A 20,633-nucleotide genomic window follows, 5' to 3' on the forward strand; every position below is an offset into this window, starting at 1 on the left:
ATGGAAACTTCCGGTTTCTAATATGGGTATTTCCGGAATCGCAATGGTGCTCTGAAGCCACAAGTCGACCTCAGACAACATTTTGAATTGTAAGATGGCAACTTCCGGTTTTTGGAAAACAGCCGAAAATGGCCGATTTCCATCCAATCCAGTACCTCCGGAACCAGAATGATGCACAGAAACTAGAAATCGATCACGTACACCATTTTGAATTGTAAGATGGCGACTTCCGGTGTCTGGAAAACTGCCGAAAATAACCAAATACCACCCAATTTGATTGTTTCTTTAACCAGATTGACGCTTAGAGGCCAAAATGTTTGAAAATTTGCCGCATTTAGTGATTCTGCTTTGAAATTTTCATTTTTAGGCGATATAAACAGTCAAACCTGAAATTCTTAGAAACTATTAATGCTTTGCTTTAGTTATCCTGGATTATTGCATACATTTTAAAGAGGCTTCTAGTATTGTAACTTTCAACTGCTACAGTTATTAGTCCCAATTTCCTACGAACAATCTTTCGAAGAATAGAACTCGTAAGGGTGCCTGCTTCAGTTGATCGACAAGTCACAATTTAAAATTGTTTTTTTTTTCGACAGTCCTGAAATACGTCAAATTTTATAAAAGTTTTATTACTATGCTCCGATGACGAACAAGAACTAAATCCATTTGTTTATGGAAAATCTGTTTCACAAATCAGTTCCTTTGTCAACACATCGTCGCTTGCGTCATTCTTTTGTCCCATCACACAGTTTCGGTTCTTATCGAACCGAAGTTTTCTTCTGGGGCCCGTAACTTCAGCCAAACGTTAGACCTTTAGCTACGATATGACACGACACGCGTGCCATAAGAGTTAGGATAGGAAAAGAAAATTTAATAATCGCTATTGTTCGCGTGCATGTGATGTGTGTGTGTGTGTGTGAGTATGTGTACAGGAACATGTTATTTTCTTTTGTATCGTTCCTTCCGGCTCTGGTCCCAGTGGTCGCTTACCGAGACAAGGAACGGAGGCATTAGACAAATAAGATTTCGGAGACCGATCAACTCCCCAGGTCCCACTAGGGGCAGCCAACGAACCAACCGATGTTTCATACTTTCACTTCCCAGATGCGGTTCCTCAACAGTAGTAGCAGCAACAACAACAGTCTACACTGTCGTAGAAAGCCGGCACACGCAAGAAGCGAGAAGGCTAACTTTTTTATCTTCTTAATTTATCCAATTAAAATTAAGTGTTCTGATTGTTGTTCCTTGTGGCTGGCCGGTCGACCGCCCGAGCTGCTAGACGGTCTCTCATGTATACGCCAACCCTAGAAGATCTCTTTTATGGAGTTTTCAATTATTTATCGCTAGTGTTAAATCTCGTTTGGTCGGTACCTATATATTTAATAGTTTGCTTTATTGAATTCGTAACCGTCCGGATAAATGGCAATTTTAAAATTCTCTGACTACGTTTCTTTTCGCTTGCTCACCCACAGGTGCTCGCCAGGAACAGGACATCTTTGTGCGGCTCATCGATTCGGTAACGAAACAGGTAAGTTGCCATTGCAATAAAACTGTCAGCGCAGCGGTTCCGGCGAGGCCGGCCGCCGATCCTGGTCGTGTGTCTGTAGCAGAAGGAACTAGAATATGTAACTCGGAAACGACCGTATGGGGCGTGAATAATTGAAAGTGCCACTCCGACTTTGGATCGAGTGAGTTGCAGTAACTGGTAACAAACTGGTTAAATTGCAACAGACTGCACTGGTAATAAAGAGTGCTTTTAATGCAAGGGTGCGTTTAGAACTATTTTTCGTATTGTTGGAAGCTGTGATCAGTTCTGAAGTAAAGTTTCAGCACGTCGAATGCTTCTGCACTAAACCCACCCCGAAACTTATCTAGGAAGGGGTTATTCATTCCAACTTACCGTCGCATCACTGGAACATGAAACTGCATTCGCAGCACACCTCGTGTTAGTTTAATATTTAATGAACTTCTAACTTCATGTCCATAAACATTTCCGATCGAGTAAATTATTTACACTTTCCTAAGCAATTTACCACCCGAACAGAGAGATTCTATCTTACACCACAGCGAACGAACAAGGGGTATCAATATCCTTCTCACTTCCCCGTTCGTAAAATTTGCCCTTTTTCCTGTTTTTCCGAACCAACTCTTCAGGCCCATTAAACAATGCACCGTGTTTGGCGTGCTGCATCAACAACCCCCTGCTCACTGGTCCGGCTCACTGTAATAAATCCGTGGTTCAATCCGATTCGGACAATGTGGCCGTAAAAACTAACAACTTTACTTGCGGATAAGAACTATTTGTTCGAAAGCGGCGGCGACGAACCTCCACTGCATTAGACGTAATCAATTAAGCGGCTTCGCAGTTCCAATTCGAACTCAGTCCTAAGTAACATGCTTGACATTTCGGAACACCCCTGCCTTTCCGGGAAATGCTAGTGAAGTTCGTTAGCAGAAGAGCGCCATAATTCATTTGCTACACCCTATTTTAAATTTGACATTTCACTCTATTGCTTCTGGGCGCCCGCCTGCCACCAGCATCATAACCCAACCGAATGCAGCAGAGAACGTAAACAAACCATATGGTTGCTTTGTTGAACAGGACAGGAACACGACAGTTGTTCGGAGAGACTTCGAACAAGTGAATCAAATCAAAAATTAACGCCTCATTTGATACAATTCGTTAGAGCTGCGGCAAAATGCGAACAAGAAGCCACATTGTTTGTTACATTGACTCCGGCTCACTGTCCGTAGAGAAAAGGGCAACGCGTAAAAGTGGGAAAGTGTGCGAGCGAATGAGTGAAAGGGAACGCGCGCCTTTCGACAATGGTTGTTTTGATTGGAATGCAATTTCCATGAGCGGCAAAATTTATCATTCCCGATTATTAATGCGACAAGTGGTGAAATTTTACGTGATTTTGATGAAGTACCTGCATTGTACCGGGCCGTATGGCAGTATTATCATTAACAGTTGCGATGTGTTTGGCTTAAATTATGCGTGATTCGGGTTTATTCAGATCTTTTGATGGGGAATATATCAGGTAGGGGAGCTTTGTCAAAACTTTTACAAAGTCATTTCAGGTTTACCTAATGTTTCTAAGATTGGTTTCATATTAAAAGTTAACAAAACCATTGTCCAGAAACAAAAATTTACTTAATTTGTCTATTTCCAATGAAGAAATCGTTTGTCCAAATTAGTGTGAGTATCACACTGAATATATTTTTTTCATTTCAAATCCAAACATAAAAATCTCGACATTCATGTTGTTTCTCAATCAAAAATACTTTCTATCTTTAATTCTATGATGGCTATGAAAACTTAACCGCCACTTTAAGGAATATAATGATAATTTACCAGAAAACCAATGACTTTTTGATAATTTATCGATGTCAATTTTGACGTAGACTCACGTCTTACGTCTTACTGGGTTATGCGTGCAGATTAAAATACCAAAAACATCGAAAGTGTCACGAAGATTGTCCAATTTCAAAAGCTAATAACTCAGTCATTTCTCAAGGAGTTTGCTCACTCTTGCAGTAATTGTTTGAAAATTATTCATGCGTCCATCAAAATGCGATAAATGAAAAATGTATAGCCTTGTTTTGAACCCAGATTTCGAGCAATCAGAGAGAAAGCTAGTCCAAAATTGATTTTTTTGGAACCGAGATGATATGTGTTGACTAATGTTATTAATAACTTGTATTTCACTGGCTTCTTGCTCAGGTAGATTATCAAATACATTTTTGCTACAATCGCTAAAAGTATTGGAAAGACAAATCTCTCTCTTTCTCTTCATAGCGATGCGTGTTTTTGTCTTCTCATTAAAAAATACGCAAAAATTGTCAAAACGATATAAAATTTTAAAGAGGTAGTCCTGGAAAAGACTGATGAAAACTAATCTTCAGATATTCTCTAAAAAAACGCTCTGTCACAAATCGCGACTTTGAGGCTAAAGGCAGTCAAAACCTAGCCCACAAGCAACTAAAAACGCGAATGATCTGTCGGACAACTCAAACTGCACTGACTGTTTCAGTCTTGGCAAAACGTTTTATTTACCACAATTACCAAGTCTTGAAAGCAAATAGGCGGAGTTTAAAACAAACATCTTATCGATGAAAACGAAATTCCACATGCCACACTGTTTAGTATTCCGAAACCCGAAGCATTAAGAGTTATACAGGACTGAAGAAGGAACGAATTCAAACTTCTTGACATTCAAATTGTCTATATCGTCAATGGACAGTCAGAAAATTTTAATGAAAGCGATGCCAATAACGAAGAGAATGAAAATAAATCGATGGAAGTATAAATAGACAGTAGTATAGTTGAAAACAGTGTTATGAAAATGACTGCAAGACAATGACAGCAAATTTTTAACTGATCCGGCTCTCATTGTATTGCACAGCTCTCTCTGTTTCCCATACGTTCGGTAAACAGTCCGACAGCAACTGACGACAGCACACATGCAACTCCATACGGGCTGTTAGTTTTCATCTCCTTATGTCTGTTGGTTATTCCAAGCTGTCGTAAATGACAGCCTATAATCTTTCGACATCCTTCAGCACGAATCCGAGCTGGATGTCAGGTGATTATGATACACGACAGTAAGGCCGATGAAAGAATGAAAGAGAGATGGCGCGAAGCACGTTTTTTCTTACGTGGGGAATAATATCAACAATGGAAACGGTTTGCTTTGTATTCAATATGCCACCGGCCTGTGAAAAAGGAGAAACGAAAAAATGCGAGTCGATGACAGCCGCAGCCGATCAGCAGACTGTCACACTGAGCAAACTGAAAGAACAAAATACATGCGCAAGAATGAACTGTCGTACGCAACACAAGACAGTTTCTTTGCCTTGTTTAAGCTGTAGCTGTATGTGAGCTCTCATGAACAGCTCATGCATGATGCTGTTAGAGTGAAAAGAGAGAAAAGTCGTCAGTATAATGTCGCTCTCCAGTCATTCTCCTAAGCTTGGTTGAAAATATCGAAATAAAAAATTTTAGGCTTATTTTTTGAGGCTCTCTTACTCAACAACAAACATGCTCAGAGAAAAATGACTGTATGTATTGATAGCTCTCTCTCTCTCTCCTCTCTCTCTCTTCTCTCTCTCCTATCTCTCTCTCTCTACTCTCTCTCTCTCTCCTCTCTCTCTCTCTCCTCTCTCTCTCTCCTCTCTCTCTCTCTTCTCTCTCTCTCCTCTCTCTCTCCTCTCTCTCTCGTCTCTTTCTCTTCTCTCTCTCTCCTCTCTCTCTCTCCTCTCTCTCTCCTCTCTCTCTCTCTCCTCTCTTCTCTATCTCTCTCTCTTTCTCCTCTCTCTTTCTCCTCTCTCTATCTCTTTTTTTCTCTCCCTCTCTTTCTCTCTCTCTCTTCCTCTCTCTCTCTTTCTCTCTTTCTCTCTCTCTCTCTCCTCTGTATACTAATATTTTTTGTTTTGTTTATGCATGATCAGTTCTGTTCAAACTGGCGTCGAAACAAGAAGCCTTGTGTAAGCGCATTGTACAGTTCCAACTGAACTGCACAAAAGTTTTGGCAAAAAGTTCACGGCAAACCATTAACGAAAATTTAAACAAAATTACGATTTCATTTTTTCAAAAACCGGTGAATGGTATGTCTATTGGCCATATAAATCATCATCACATTACGGTAAAAACACAAACGTTCCTCACGGCTTACAAAAACCAGGCTAGTTCTTTAGAGTGTAAACTAAATCAGCGATGACGTCATCCGAATCGTCAAAGAAAACAGTGTAGTAGGCTCATGTGTATGAAACTGGCAACACATTATAGATTTCGATTGTGGCACAGGATAGTAAAACTTCACGTGTCGGTTGAGATTGTATATTTTAGGTAACATTTTGTTTAACGGTTCTCTGAAAAGCGTAAGAAATAATATTTTGTTTCATTGACCCTTTTAGGCCATTCCAATTTCACCCAGCAAATGAGTAACTGGAGCAATGTAGAAGAAGGACACGAGCAGATGAATGATTCTCTACTAACGACTACCATGCTGTTACATGTTGTGGCTACACAAACTTCAGAGCGCATTGAAGATATAAGATTTACATTAGATGGCGGTTCAAAAATTTCGTATTCTTGAACAATGTTCTCATACAAAAGTTAAGCTCAATTGGACTCCCAAAAGTTATGCCTCAAAGCGGTCCAAGTTTCCCTATTTTGACTGATAAAGTTCATGAAATGTTCATTACAATATCGAACTGGAACAGGGACGGTTGTCGGTATCGAAATTTTCAATGTCAAATATTTTGAAGTGCATAAAAAGTCAAGATCTGGTGTTATCTAGAAAAATCAAAAAAAACTCGACTTTCTGGTTTTTTGAGGAAATTTTTGGGCTGGAGAACTCATTCATTTGTGCTACTAGTATTTTCGCACCACGATTTATTTTTGAATAAAGTTAATGCGAAAATGGTATTGGTTATTATCAATATTTTTACAGCCAGGACAATTCTTTTGAACATCTGTGCAGTCATATAAAAAATAGTCGACTTAAATGGTTGTTTTTTATGGAATTGCATAGGTGGTCTTATGAAACCCAGTCAAGAATTCAAGAAGCAACTACTTGTTAGAGCTAAAGTTATAGAGAAATACTTTAAAATGTCCCAAGATACAGATATTGCGGTCAAAGTTGAACAGCTTTATTTCGAGACCATTTTATATAGCAAAAGCGAATCACTCTAAAAGCTGAACAAGTGAAGAAGAATAGAAGCAAACTACATACAACAATAACAAATTTAATCATCAAAATTTTTAATATATGACGTACAAATAAAAAAATTGAAAACCAATAAATCCAGAATTTTTCAACCGTTGAGATCTGATTATATAGATTATGATGACACTAGGTTGTCCAGTTCTATATTTTTTAACTCCTCGTACTTAGAGGTATCGCTTAATGAATTTTAGTTGTACCCTGAAATTGGTAATTTCCTGGAGGAAAATACGAACATGAACGGATGTAGCCAATGTGGTTCTGAAAACTTGGTTCGATTTCCATTGAATTAGGATATTCGCATGAGGCCTTTCATTAAAAACGTGGTACATAGTTAAATTGTTGATTAACGAAATGAACATTCATTTCATCATTCATTTCATCTCAGCCGCCACTGCGCTGTCAGTCCGGTTTATAAAAACAAATACATTAAAATCATTCCGCAGTTCATGTTGTGTGAGCACGCAGTTGTTCTATGTGTTTGTAAAGTCGAAAGAAAATTCGGAAGTCAGAAGTCTGACTTCCGAACTTTAATTTAGTGCTGGCGCCACAATACGCAATCCAACAAATCTGCCTCATTGTCGTCCAATCGAAGATTGCTTTGGGATTTCAAGTTCCTTGATGTACAAAATTAACCGGAGAGCAACGAACTGCAAACAATAATTGATTAATAGAATCATTAGATACATTTGAAAAGTCGACATGAACGCCGTACAGCGCTTTTGTTACGGCAACATGAAAAAGCTTCGTCGAAAAACCGATTACGGACCTTTCTCAAATGTTCGTTAATTTTTTTCGCTGATAATGAATGTATCTTCATAATAAATTAATCGGTTTCTTCAGTGGTCACCCGTTATTAATTTTCAAGTTATGCAAAACATTTGGGCTTTGTTTGTATGGAGCCCCTAATTTCAGAGGAGGGAAGTATATCAAACAAACAGAGAAACATTTCTCGTACTCAAAAACCCTCACATACCACATTCGGCTCCATTTTTTTTTTTTTTGAATACTTCTCGAGTTATGCAGAAATTTGTGTCTTTTTAATTTGAATGCCAGCTCCCTCTTAGAAAGAGAAAAGGAGTGCCAAAACACCAATGTTACATTTCTTGCCTCAAAAACTTAAGGATCACAAATTAGGCTCTATTTGCTTGATTGATATGATCTCCCAGATGGTCTCGAGGTACGATGCTGGCCTAACAAGCCAGTCGCCGTATGCTCGAGTCTGAGCTCGGGAGAGACTGTTAGTGTAAGAAGGATCGTAGCGTAGCCCCGCAGTTGTCCTGTACACTAAACAGTTGAGTACGAATTCTGTGTAAAAATAAACAGAAGGTCAAGTTCCGAATCGGAATGTAGCACCAAGGTTTTGCTTCGCTTTTTGCATGATTAACTCTCGGATTATGCAAAAATCATTGCTTTCTGCTTAATTAATTCTCGGATTATGCAAAAATTTGAGATTGACGTGTATAGGTTCCACAGAGGCAGGGGTCTCAAACCATCATAAGAACCTTCCCGGACCTCAAAAACCCCTACATATAATTTTTTTATGTATAAGGGTTTTTGAGGTTCAAGTCTATAGGCATCAGAGAGGCAGACAGAAATACCATTTTATATAAATAGATTTAACTATACTTTTTATCGACTGTTAGTTTACTCAGGGTAGTTTTTTTCGGCTTCGCAGTCTTTAAAATGTGAAAAGAAAACGATATTTTTCTCTTACACCGACGTTTCGAATAATATATATTCTTTATCAAGGCTCTACAAGTAAATTAAGATCAAACGTTTCTAAAAATCGTTTTGGTCTTAATTTACTTGTAGAGCCTTGATAAAGAATATATATTATTCGAAACGTCGGTGTAAGAGAAAAATATCGTTTTCTTTTCACATTTTAAAGACTGCGAAGCCGAAAAAAACTACCCTAAATAGATTCAACTAATAATAATATCATTCCGATGTTCGACGCTCCTATTATTGATTTTAATTAATTTTTAAACATTTTAAGAGTTTTGTGAGAGGCCTTCAGACAATCTTTTTTTTTCATATTCTTTAATGCATTTTTAATTTTGCATTTGAGAGAATCTAGTCTTACTGTTCAGGATAACTTCTATTTTTCGAACCTCTTCAACGACTTATCAATGATATTTTGATATTACCCGTTATTTTTCATATTATTGTTGCGCTAATTTTTATTACCTGTTTGGAATGACTAATTATTAATGTTTTCACTTGCTTAAAAAAAACATTTATGGATCACATTTTAAATATACTCGAATTGAAAAGTCCAATGATTAGACTTCTAGTTTTTGTCCGATTCTACCAATTTTTTTTTTCTAATAATTGAAGATGATGAGGAAAATTGTTTTTGATAGTTTTAGTTTGTTTTTGAATACTTATCTTCATGACTTTGTTGCATTGAAAATATGCATCGTAAGACAAAAAAAAAACAACAAAAAATAAATATCTCAAAAACCCGCTTTTTAAAAAACTGATCTTTTTTCTACGAGAAGTACACAAAGTTAGTTTGACGTTGACAGTCGACAATCTTTTTAACAATTGATAGGCACTCGGCTTAACAAATTTGATTTATAGGTTAGCATCAACTTCTTTGTGTTAACAGAAAATCTAATTTCGGGAGTATTTGCAGAAGCGAGTGCCCTATAATAATAAAAAAAAAATTCTAAACCCAAAACCATTTGATTCATCGGTATAGCGTTTTAATAATAATTTTGTCTTTCAAGAAAAAAATAAACTCAGAAAATGAAAATGAACAACAATTAATGTTTTGCTAACATTGTGCAGTTTTTGTAGAAGAAAAACCTACATTTTTAAAAGGTGGTTTTGTCATAAAAGACTTTTTTCCTTTTTTTAGAAAATTTTAACTCTTTGTTTTTATATTTCTTCATAAGCAGACACCTAACTTTTGGAAGGGAGTTTTCATATAAAACCTAAATTAATCCACCTAGCGGTCGGACTCAGCCTTTCTCATTCAAACTTATTATTTGTAAAAAATAGATTTACATGAATGCTCAAACTCAATATTGGTATATTCACTCTTTGGGTTCTAAAATATTGATGTTGTAATTAAAGTATAAAATATAAAGTTTGACGTAATGTTAGTGCTTAAGAAATAGCAAAATAAAAGAAATGACTTAATTTCGAACAATTTAATCACGAGCGATACCGGGAACGTTCAAATAGTACGATACCACATTTAAATCATGATGAGGCCATATATATTGATCAAAGCAGCTATAGTGTTGAATAGTCTTTGAATTTCTTTTCTTTACAAAACTTTTGAACAGTATATCAAATTTTTATGAAGCTTGTTATATGTAAGTTTGAGAGATGACTCGTTTGTATGACACTAGTTATGTTCAAATAAGTCGTGTAATACTTGAGATAATAGACTTTCGTTGTTTTACAAATTAAAACTTAACGGTTGTTTAAGTTTGATTACAATCAAATGAAAAGGGAACGTATCGGGGAGCCAAACTTTGAAACTACGTGTTCAATCATAATTCATCAGTTAACCCTTAACTAACCAGTTCATCTGATATCAATATTGTTCAAATCTGTTGTGTAGTTTCTAAGATATTGAAGTTTAGTGATTTTCACATTTCGATACATTACAGACGAAGTTACATTCCGATTACAGCAAAATTCGATAGGGTGTTATGAGGCAGCTAGACTTTTCATTTGATACTAATTCTGTGGAAATCGGGTCAACCATCTCTGAGAAAAGTGAGTGAGCCCAAGTAGTCATCAGAATATGTTTCTTTTCATAGCTGGATTTCACATTTTCAAACATAACAGGCAAAATAATAATCCGTTTGCAAAAAAATTAATAGGGTCTTATGGGGCAACAAGACCTTCCATATGACACTAATTTTATGCGAATCGGTCCAGCCATCTCTGAGAAACATGAGTGAGATTAAATAGTCTCCAGAACACGTTTCTTTCCATAACTTCTGAACCACATGTTCAATCTTCATAAAATTCAAGAGTTGAGGGTTTTTTAGATAGCCCGTTCATTTAAAATCAATTTTGTTCAAATCGGTTGTGTAGTTTCTGAGATATTGATGTTCCGTGATTTTTCTAAACTAAACTAGAAATCAGATTACAATAAAATTCAATAGGGTTTTATAGGGCAACTAGACCTTCCATTTGCAATTAATTTCATTGAAATCGGTTCAACCATCTCTGAGAAAATCGAGTGAGATTGGGAGAGCGTTACACACACACACATACAAAAAATACTCAGCTCGTCGAACTAAGTCGAGTGATATACGACATTCGGCCCTTTTGAGCACTTTTATGCCTTTAGTTTTGCAGTGATTGCTATACCTTTCTAGGAGAAAGGCAAAAAGTGAAATGATAGAAATGACTTTTAATTTCAACTTCAATCCCGAGCAAGGCCGCGAACATTGAAATAGTACAATATCAAATTTAAATGATGTTGAGGCCACATATTTTGATCGTAGTTATAGTTTTAAACAGTCTGCGGGTTTCGTTTCTTTCTATAACTTTCAAACCACATGTTTAAACATTATGAAATTCATTGTTTAAGTATTTGAAAGCCCATTTATTTGAATTCAACTATGTTCGTAGCTTCTGAGATATAAGAGCGTTTCTCACATTCTGACGCAGCGCCAAAACTAAAAGTTTGATTACAGTGAAATTCAATAGCAACCTAAGCGGCAAATATACCCTTCATTTGACACCAAGATAGAAAGAATCGGTCAGACCATCTCTGAGAAAAGTGAGTGCGAAAGAAAGGTGCACGTACACACGTATACACCCACACACAAACATATACACCTATACATGCATATATGCAGAAAATGCTCGATTCGTCGAACTGAGTTGAGTAGTGTATGACATTCGGCCATTTCAATCATTTTTCTACGTTTTAATTAGCCAGTGATCGTTAGGAGAAAGTCAATATGTTTACTTTCATTATGTGTTTTCACATTTTTATGAACAACGGACACAGTTACAATCCGATTGCAATGAAATTCAATAGCATCCTATGGGGCAACTAGACCTTTCATTTGACACTAATTTTGTGAAAATCGGTTCAGCCATCATTGAGAAAAATGAGTGAGTTTAAACAACCTCAGAATAACTTTTCTTTACATAACTTTTGAATCATATGTTCAATCATAACGAAATTCAAAAGTTAAGGGTTCTGGGGACAGCCCAATCATTTGAAACCAGTTTTATTGAAATCGGTTGAAATGAAATTCAATACCAATCTATGGCGCAACTAGACCTTTCATTTGCAATTAATTTTATGAAAATTGGTCCAGCCATCTCTGAGAAAAGTGAGTGAGAAAAAAAAGTTGCACATACACACACACATACACACATACACACATACATACATACATACATACAGAAAATGCTCAGTTCGTCGAAAGAAGTCGAGTGGTACATGACATTCGGCCATTGGGACCATTTTTATACCTTCGGTTTTTCCAGTGATTGCTATACCTTTCTAGGAGAAAGGCAAAAATAAGGTTTTCAAAAAATGAGCTCTTTAGGAAAATTCTTTTTTTTATGTTTTTTACCGTGTTTGTTTGTTTTCGTAAAGACATAATCAGTCTCTATTACTTTGCCAATCACGTAACGCCGATCAAACAAACCATTCTGGCTCTTAAAATATTTGTAATTATTAGTACCATTTTTACATAATACCGTCTCAAAAATTAGTCATAATTAAAAAAAAACACTAATAGCACAAAATGACATCTTCAGCCCATAGGAACTGCTGTAGTTGTTCCTTGCACCACACTTCTTTCTTCTGCTTTGTGCTGTTCTTCTGGTGCAGAAATAATAAACTCACTTGCTGCCCACACCACAGCCGAGCGAAACAAGAGTGGTCAGTCACTCTAGAGAGAATTTACAAAAGCAACGCAGTGCGCACTGCGGAGATAATAAAACATAGACATCCTTAATTTTCTGATAGAAGAATGTGATGCGGAGTGTCGCAAGGATTTTTTTTTTCAGTTTCAAGATGCAAAGCAAACGTAATCTACTTTTATACCCAGATACTCTCCTCATTTGATATATGCTCAAGAGACTCACTGTAAAAAAAAACTCTGTTGTGTAGTTATTGTGCAAAATGTCCTTTAGGGTGAGAAATCTTACCTCAATTAATCATCTTTCAGGAAAGATACTTCATATTCTATCACGGTATTTTTTGCAAGCTCCTCAGATACACACGATTCGCTCAAGCACGTGCGTCGATATGCTCACCAGTGTGAGAGCAGTTGTTTTCGCTGTGAAAGATATTTATATATAAGCTAATAAGTCCCTTATTATTAACTGGTGAGTGGCAACGGACTTTAGACAGTGGCAAGCTAGAAAGGAGAACGTAAGCAGACGTCGGAAAAGGGGCCCCAGAAAATGCTAAGAAAGTGAAGAGACGAGGTAGGAAATAGAGATTAAGGAAGTGGGAGTGACAGACGAAATAAAAGAGTTGTTTGAGACGAAGTTCAAGTGTTTAATTTGACCAACACACGAGAGCCGACCCTGAGGCGGTGTAAAAGGGAGTCTCAGCATTGCTGGCTCTACCGGCCCGCTAGTTACAATTGGGATGATGTCCATAAGTTGGAAATCGACCCCAGATGCTATTTTGAAATCCAAATTGGTAAAAGTCGAGATGCGACCAAACCGAACCAAGCGCACATTTACTTTTAATTGATTATGAGGGGCCTTTAAGGGAAATTATTAACACTGGTAAACACAGATTTTGCCCTAGAGCTCAAACTGGAAAAAATGAAAGATTATAGCTATTTAAACATTTCTGTGAATTTCGGCCAACGTAGAGACGAACGCGGCAAGCACTTTCTGTATGGCACTTTGACGCACTTCTGCATACGCTATGATCTTCAAAATTCTTATATACTATATTATATATTATTAAATTAAAAAGCTATATTCTTTTTAGCGCAATGATTTTGAGCTTTAGGACAACTTTTTTTTCACTTCTGTCGACAAGTGTAATCCAAACGAAATCGTTCGAACAGTGCATAATGATGTTATGACAAAAAATACATACGGGGTAATTGAATTTCGAATGCCATTTACTCGAAATAATGTTTCTGGCATTTATTCCGGCTTAGATGTAATGTATACCGACCAACAGTGAAATATAAGAAATGATTCTAAATTTTGAAATCTTTCATAACTTAGAATCATATCGAAACAGCTTTTCAGTGCTCTTCCTTCGTTTTAAAAACTCAAGCTCAACTCTAGAGCATAATAGTAACAATGCTATGCTGACCACCGACTTTTTTTGTAACTTTCGGGCTCAAACCCAATCAAATATTTAAATACTTCATAAAAGTTACGAATCAGAGTTTGAACCCATTAATTTACGTACTAACCTTACCGGCTTCTAATCCAAATCGAAACCCATATGCAAATTGACACAACGTTATCGGATCGTTCACAAATCACAACGCTTTCACAACAATTTGCTGAAACTGCCCGATTGTTCTCACCGTTCCCGATGCTCTCGAATGTGTGTTCAGTCATGAAAAGCCGGTGAAAAAAGTGTAACGATCCATTCACGTTCGAGCCCCCGAAGGGAACAGCTTTGGTGTGTTAAAAATTTTACCCAACTTCCCGTGGCGTGGAGAGTAACGGCGACGGTGGCACCGGGCAGCACGCGGTGAAGATATCCGTTTTGTTTACATTTCAAATCCGCCTCCTGGGGAAAAGCGATTCTCGCTGGTTCCGCTGAACGGCCTGAGTGCATTGGGGTTAACTGAAAATCTGGATACAATGATTTACTTTTTTTTGTTTACCATACAATCGAAAATTGAGAATTAGCGAAGCCCTATCAAATCACGGCTTGCACGATTACATGAATCCATTTTACGCCAAACTCCTCCGGACCTGTTCTCCAGGATAACTGAGTAGCACGAGTACGAGAGACAGAATATGATCAGTTTTTTGAAGTAGAATACTTCTCTCAGGAAGTTCGTCTACATAGGGATGTAAAATGAAAATCTAAAACCGAAAAAAGTGAAAAATATGTCCAATTTCAAATGCTAATAAATCGGTTAGTATTCGATGGATTTCCTTCGTTCTTGCAGCAATAGATTGGAAAATCTTCTAAGATTCTTCCCAGAATAAGATAATTGTAATTTTATTATTCAAACTATTGTACTATTGAACATAGTCAAGCCTTGTCAAAACGGAAAATTCGACCTCTGATTGGTCGTTATATGATTGCTTCCCAAGCACGGTCGACAGAATCATAGACCTTGCCATTTAAAATGTGCAATTTGGCCTATATAAGAGCCTGTTTCACTCGAAGTCGCTCATTATAATTCTAGACAGCAACAGGAGCAGTCCTCCCTGTCCTGTGGTATGGCAACGGATAGCGGAGCGCGTCTCAGCATCGATAGCAGGACCAGGTGATGCAGGGCAGCGGATACCAATGGCAACGGAATCGTCCACTACTGTGGCAACGGGGATAGCGCAGCGGTTGACGTTAGTCTCAGCATCTATATAAGCTGGGCCAGCTGATGCAGTGTGGCATTTCAGTGAAATGCTGTCTCTGAGCGATAGCAGGCACACTAGCAAATGAATCCAATGAAAAGAACATTCTGGAAAATTTTAAAGTGTTTATTTCCCCGAAGAAATACTTTATTCGCACTGCCAGTGATAACGCAAAGATGTGGTCGGCATATTATCAAACATTGAATAAAACAACAAATTGTCCTTTTCAGGATGAAATAAAAACCTAATTGAAGAGTTAATATTCTCTCTTAAATCAATTTACAGTTTCAAGAAATTTGGAACCGGTTTCAGTCATGAGCACAACATCCGAAAAGCTTTCATTATCAGCATAAAAATTAATTTTTCGCATAATCAAAATTCAAAAACTATCAAGTCCAAATCATGACAAGCAACTACATTATTGAGAATGGTCAATCCTTGTTGAAACGCGAAATTTGACTGATCTGATTAGTCGTTAATATGATTGCTTCCCAAGCACGGGCGACAGAATCATAGACCGTGCCATTTTAAATTTGCTATTTGTCTGTATAAGAGTAAGGATATCAACTGAAATGGTTATCGATAGTTATCGATTGTTGTTTATTGAAATCCGACAACAATCGATGATTTCCTACTACAATAGATAGGTTTTTCATTCCTATATAAGAGCCTGTTTCCCCCGAAGCGGCTCATTATAATTCTAGACTGCGACAACAGCAGCAGTGCAGTGGATACCAGGCGGATAGCGGCCACTGCATAGCAAAGAATAGTGCACTAGTTGCAGCTGATATCAGCATCGATAGCAGCTGGGCCAGCTGATGCAGGGACAGTGGATACCAATAGCGGCGTATAGCGGCCAAAACATTGGCATGGCTACGGATAGCGTAGCAGTTGCAGCGGGTTTAGCATCTATAGCAGCTGATGCAGTGAGGCACTTTGTGAAATGCAGTCTCTGTGCGATAGCGGGTACTAGTAAATGCATTCAATGTAAAGTTGACACATTTTGACAACACATGAGCTGTCTAGTTTTGAGTGTTAAATCAGCTTTTCACTGTTTATTTTATCACAAGGAATAATTTATTCTCACTGTCAGTGATATCGCCAAGATGTGAACGGTATCTTATTCGATATTGAATTGAACAACAAATTAAAAAATGACTGACACGCAATCAGCCGGGTTTTCTTTCTTGTAAAAGTATTCTACTTCATCCTTGCGGTCGTGGCTTTGCACACAACCCGCCTGTAATTTTTTTTTTGACAAGCAGCTCGAGTTCGGCGCTGTTTCGACGGAGCGAAGCTCTGCAATTAGATTGATTGAATGAATATGTCTTTCGAGGGATGCAAAAAAAAATAAAAAAAGTTCCACCGTGAAAAGCACGGTACAGATGCTCTAATTGCAATTGAAAGTTGCGATTATTCACATTTACAGTGAGAGCATACACTATTAAGCCACATAAGCATCCCTAGTTTGAACAAACAAGTTTCAAATAATTCATAAAAATTTATTTATTGTCTAAAAGGCGTATATTGCAATCGTTGCAATTGGAGGCTTTGCTCCGTCCCGTTTCAGGTATCCTCGGTGTGGATTACAGTGTTTATGTTTATAGACAGTGACATGCGGGTTAAGCATTTTTATCCGTGCAGCCTTTCCGTGTAGTCCACTGCAGTGAAATAGAAAATAAAAAATGTGAACATTTGGGAGGTTATTTGCACATTCTTCCACTGGAGTTGTCTTATCGCTCGATTGCAACGCTGCAACCATCGCAAACAAACCATTTGGCAGTTTGTAAACACACCACAGACACAATCCAAAAACCCGAAAAACCGAATCCAATTGCCCGAAATAACTTCCTTCCCAGCGCCAGCCCTAAAAATCCGGTGCGGTATCCGATTTCCAGGAAAATAAAGAAATCAAAATTATTAATTGTGCTTGTTTGCTTAGAGCGCCTGCCCCCCTCTGTCTCTACTGCCAACACGTGGTTACAGGGGGTGCGAGCCACCGCCACGTGCACCGGCGCCGGTCGCGTGGCATCGATAATCAAAAGTAGGTACCTATACTACTATTGCAAGCTAGAAACCGAAGGAAAATGATTAAAATTTACACAATCGCTTTCGGCTGCCGACGACGCTCTTTCGGTGCGCTAACAAATAAGGGGGCGTTACGTTGCGCTGGCCGCGATTGTTGGACAGGCTGAGAGGAAATAATCATTTAAATAGCACTAATCGGATCGACGGGGGCTGGGAAATTTATGACCACGTCGTTCGGCCGTCCGGTACGCGGAGGTACGCGAGGGCGCTGTGCAGTGCAGTGCGGTGCAGCATACGATGCGTATGGTAATTGCTGTACATATGTTGGGTGGGTGTTGGGATTTGTAATACTCTATTCACGTTTTTTTCTTCTGTGTTGCTTTATTTGTTTAGCATTTACGATAAGTGTGCTCGTGTGTCTTTTGCCGGCTTTTGAGCAGAGATATGCTTATATTTTTATGATGAATGTGGCTTTCTTCTAGAGGCGCGTGCCGGGGTGTCGCCGATTAGATTGTAACTCTATACTGTTTGAGTTACTTCTCGTAATGATCATGTGATTCGCAGTTTCGATTTGAGATTAAGTTGAAGGACATTTGCATTGAAAATCTATTCGAATGTACCATCTATTTAATTACATCTCATTTTTCAGACTTATATAATTGCTGTTTAATTATTTAATATTTTATATTTAAGAAAAGTTACAAGTTACAAAACTTTGTCAGTGCAGACAAAAACATTTAAAATACAGAGAAGGCACTTGATTATAAATTCGTCGCCTTTTGGGTACAAAGATTTTTCTGCGATTTGAAAAATAATTATCCTCTTTCAATAACTTTGTATCTCATGCTTTAGATATTTTAAGATACTCTTTTGATATGGTATTTAATTACTACTTAATGTTATATACTACTTAATGATTGATTGCATTTAAGTTGTTATTTGTATATTAATATACTATTATTCTTCTAATTTTCATACATAATTTTTGTATATTTCATGAACTCAAAATAGAATTTGGAATATCAATAAGCGGTGAACTGCTTATGCAGGTGGTTCATCCGACAACAAATGTCAAGATGATCAAAATCCGTTTGAGGTTCGAGCATCACCTTTGAAGATATCTTGAAACGATTCCCTGGATTCTGATGGAAGTTTTTCGGTACTGACGATTTAATGGATAGATCCACGAAGAAGCGAACCATGAAAAAATGGTCTTGAATTCGTACTAGCAGGAAATTGCTGCATTGAAATTCATCACCAATTCAAACTAAAAAATAATCCCATTAATTGTCAATTGTTACTAGATAACTTATTTTTATATAAACGGTCATATCAAACTTCTCTTCTCCACTTCCCATCCATTTTATTATACCTATTATGCATGTTTTTTTTTCGAATTGGGACTGACCTCCGGTTATTTTTCCTCTGGGACTGATTTGCGGTTACTTTTCATAATGGGACTATTCGACTTGGTATTGATTTCCACTTTTGTCGAACAAACCACTATTTTTATCGGTGCATCTGAAAATACACTCAAAGATAGGCCAAAATCCGATGCTAACTCAAAATCGACAAAATTACAGATGGGACTGACTTGCGGTTACCGGCAGTATAGCGACGTGTATTAATTACGTAAGGCAAGAAAAACATTTTTGATCCACTTCCCCACCCTCTATGTGAAAAACGTAACAAAACTACCATCCCCCCACCCATAAAAAATTACGTAACGCTTAAAAGACCCTCCCCCATATCGGTAAAATTTGGATTGCTATGTAACTTATGTTGTTGAGTTCATTTCTTTAGTAACAAGTTATTTATTTTGTTCAAAACGAGATATTCAAACGGTCTGAAAACATTAGATTATATGAATCATGAAATACCGGCTCCATATTTTCGTTAATTATAATTACCGAGAGCAAGTTGTCCACCGCTTTTAATCGGAGTCTTCATCAGTCCAAAGTCTTGATGATAGCAGTATAATAACGATAGGAAGCGTCACGTTATTAACGTCATTTTCGTTTTACCAAAGGAACGGTGAATATCATTTGTTTCGGATTTTCAGCAGATTTGATTGCATGACCGTGAACGATGCGCGTGAATTATTTCATCGGAGTGTGATTACTCGTTTCAAGGATGAAATTCTAGTGCGATCTCACTTTTCTGCAGCTTCTAAATACCTCCATGATCGCTGTTGTATATTTCGCAGAGATTCCAATTACACGAAAAATATTTGATAGTTTTTATGTTTATTTTTAAAATCATGCACAATTTCATCTGCAGGCGGTAGATTTTCCTTCTCAAGGTTACAGAATAACCTGCGTCGACTCTGCTCTCTATCAACATCTCAAAAATCAAATGTGTCATCCATCGACGATTATAGCAAGTTCATAGAAATTAGCCAAAATCGCGTGGGTTTATGGCAGACACAGACATTTGCGCAGTTTTCAAAAGTGAGTTGATTTAGAACGTTTTACTCTACTCTTTATACAAATATTTGGTGTACGACTTCCCCGGAGAGGTAAGCGAGTTGGTTTTTGCTACGTAACGCTGATGTAACAATATGCAACAATTCGTAACGATCGAGGGTATCTCCCACCTCCAATACGCTTTACATAATTCATGGATGCCGCCTCATATCATTCAATATAATAATTTTCAGTGCCGGGATGATGTCCAAAAGCCGGAATTTGATTGCATGCGACATTTTGAAATCTTAATTGGTTTCTCAAAAATGGCCTTACATGTTCAAATAGCAAAGCAAAGCCTTGGTGCTACGTTCCGATTCGGAACTTGATCTTCTGTTTGCTATTCACAGACTTCACAGCCAACCTTCAAGCGTACAGGACAGTTGCGGGGCTAGCGCTACGATCCTACTGACACTAACAGTCTCTCCCGAATCAGGACTCGAACCTACGACTGGCTTGTTAGGCCAGCATCGTACCTCGAGACCAGCTGGAGAGTCACATGGTCAAATACCATACGAGTATTTCCCAATACGAATATTTCCGAAACCGGGATGACACTCAGAGACTGGAAATCGACTCCAGATGCCTTTTTAAAATCCAAGTCTTCAGGATTCTGGAAAATACTCTAAAATTTTTAAATATTGGAGCACCGAAAGGGCAGAAATGGACCGCGGACGCCATTTTGAAATCCAAGATGGCGACTTCCGGTCACTAGAATACAGCCTAAAATGGCCCAATACGGATAATGCTTAAAGGCCGGAAAACGGCACAGATGCCATTTTGAAACACAAAATCACGTCTTCAGGTTACTGTAAACCTACCAAGCATTGCCGGATATAATCTTATAAGGAAAATGATATTCTGTTGGTTCGAAAAATATTGATAGGGTTTTACAAACTTG

The 20,633-nt window shown here is 37.7% G+C and overlaps 1 protein-coding gene across 10 annotated transcripts in view; it reads left to right on the forward strand.

The window, feature by feature from the left end:
* The window catches only part of LOC129723111 (transcription factor collier), a 148,134-nt gene that overhangs the window by 36,218 nt on the left and 91,283 nt on the right, over nt 1-20,633 (forward strand). For all 10 annotated transcript variants that reach the window (XM_055677081.1, XM_055677082.1, XM_055677085.1 and 7 more), the window contains exon 4: nt 1,473-1,528. In XM_055677081.1, the coding sequence (XP_055533056.1) occupies nt 1,473-1,528 (56 nt within the window). The remainder of the gene's footprint in view (nt 1-1,472; nt 1,529-20,633) is intronic.

Source organism: Wyeomyia smithii, chromosome 2, assembly GCF_029784165.1.
Source record: "Wyeomyia smithii strain HCP4-BCI-WySm-NY-G18 chromosome 2, ASM2978416v1, whole genome shotgun sequence".
Lineage (NCBI taxonomy): Eukaryota > Metazoa > Arthropoda > Insecta > Diptera > Culicidae > Wyeomyia > Wyeomyia smithii.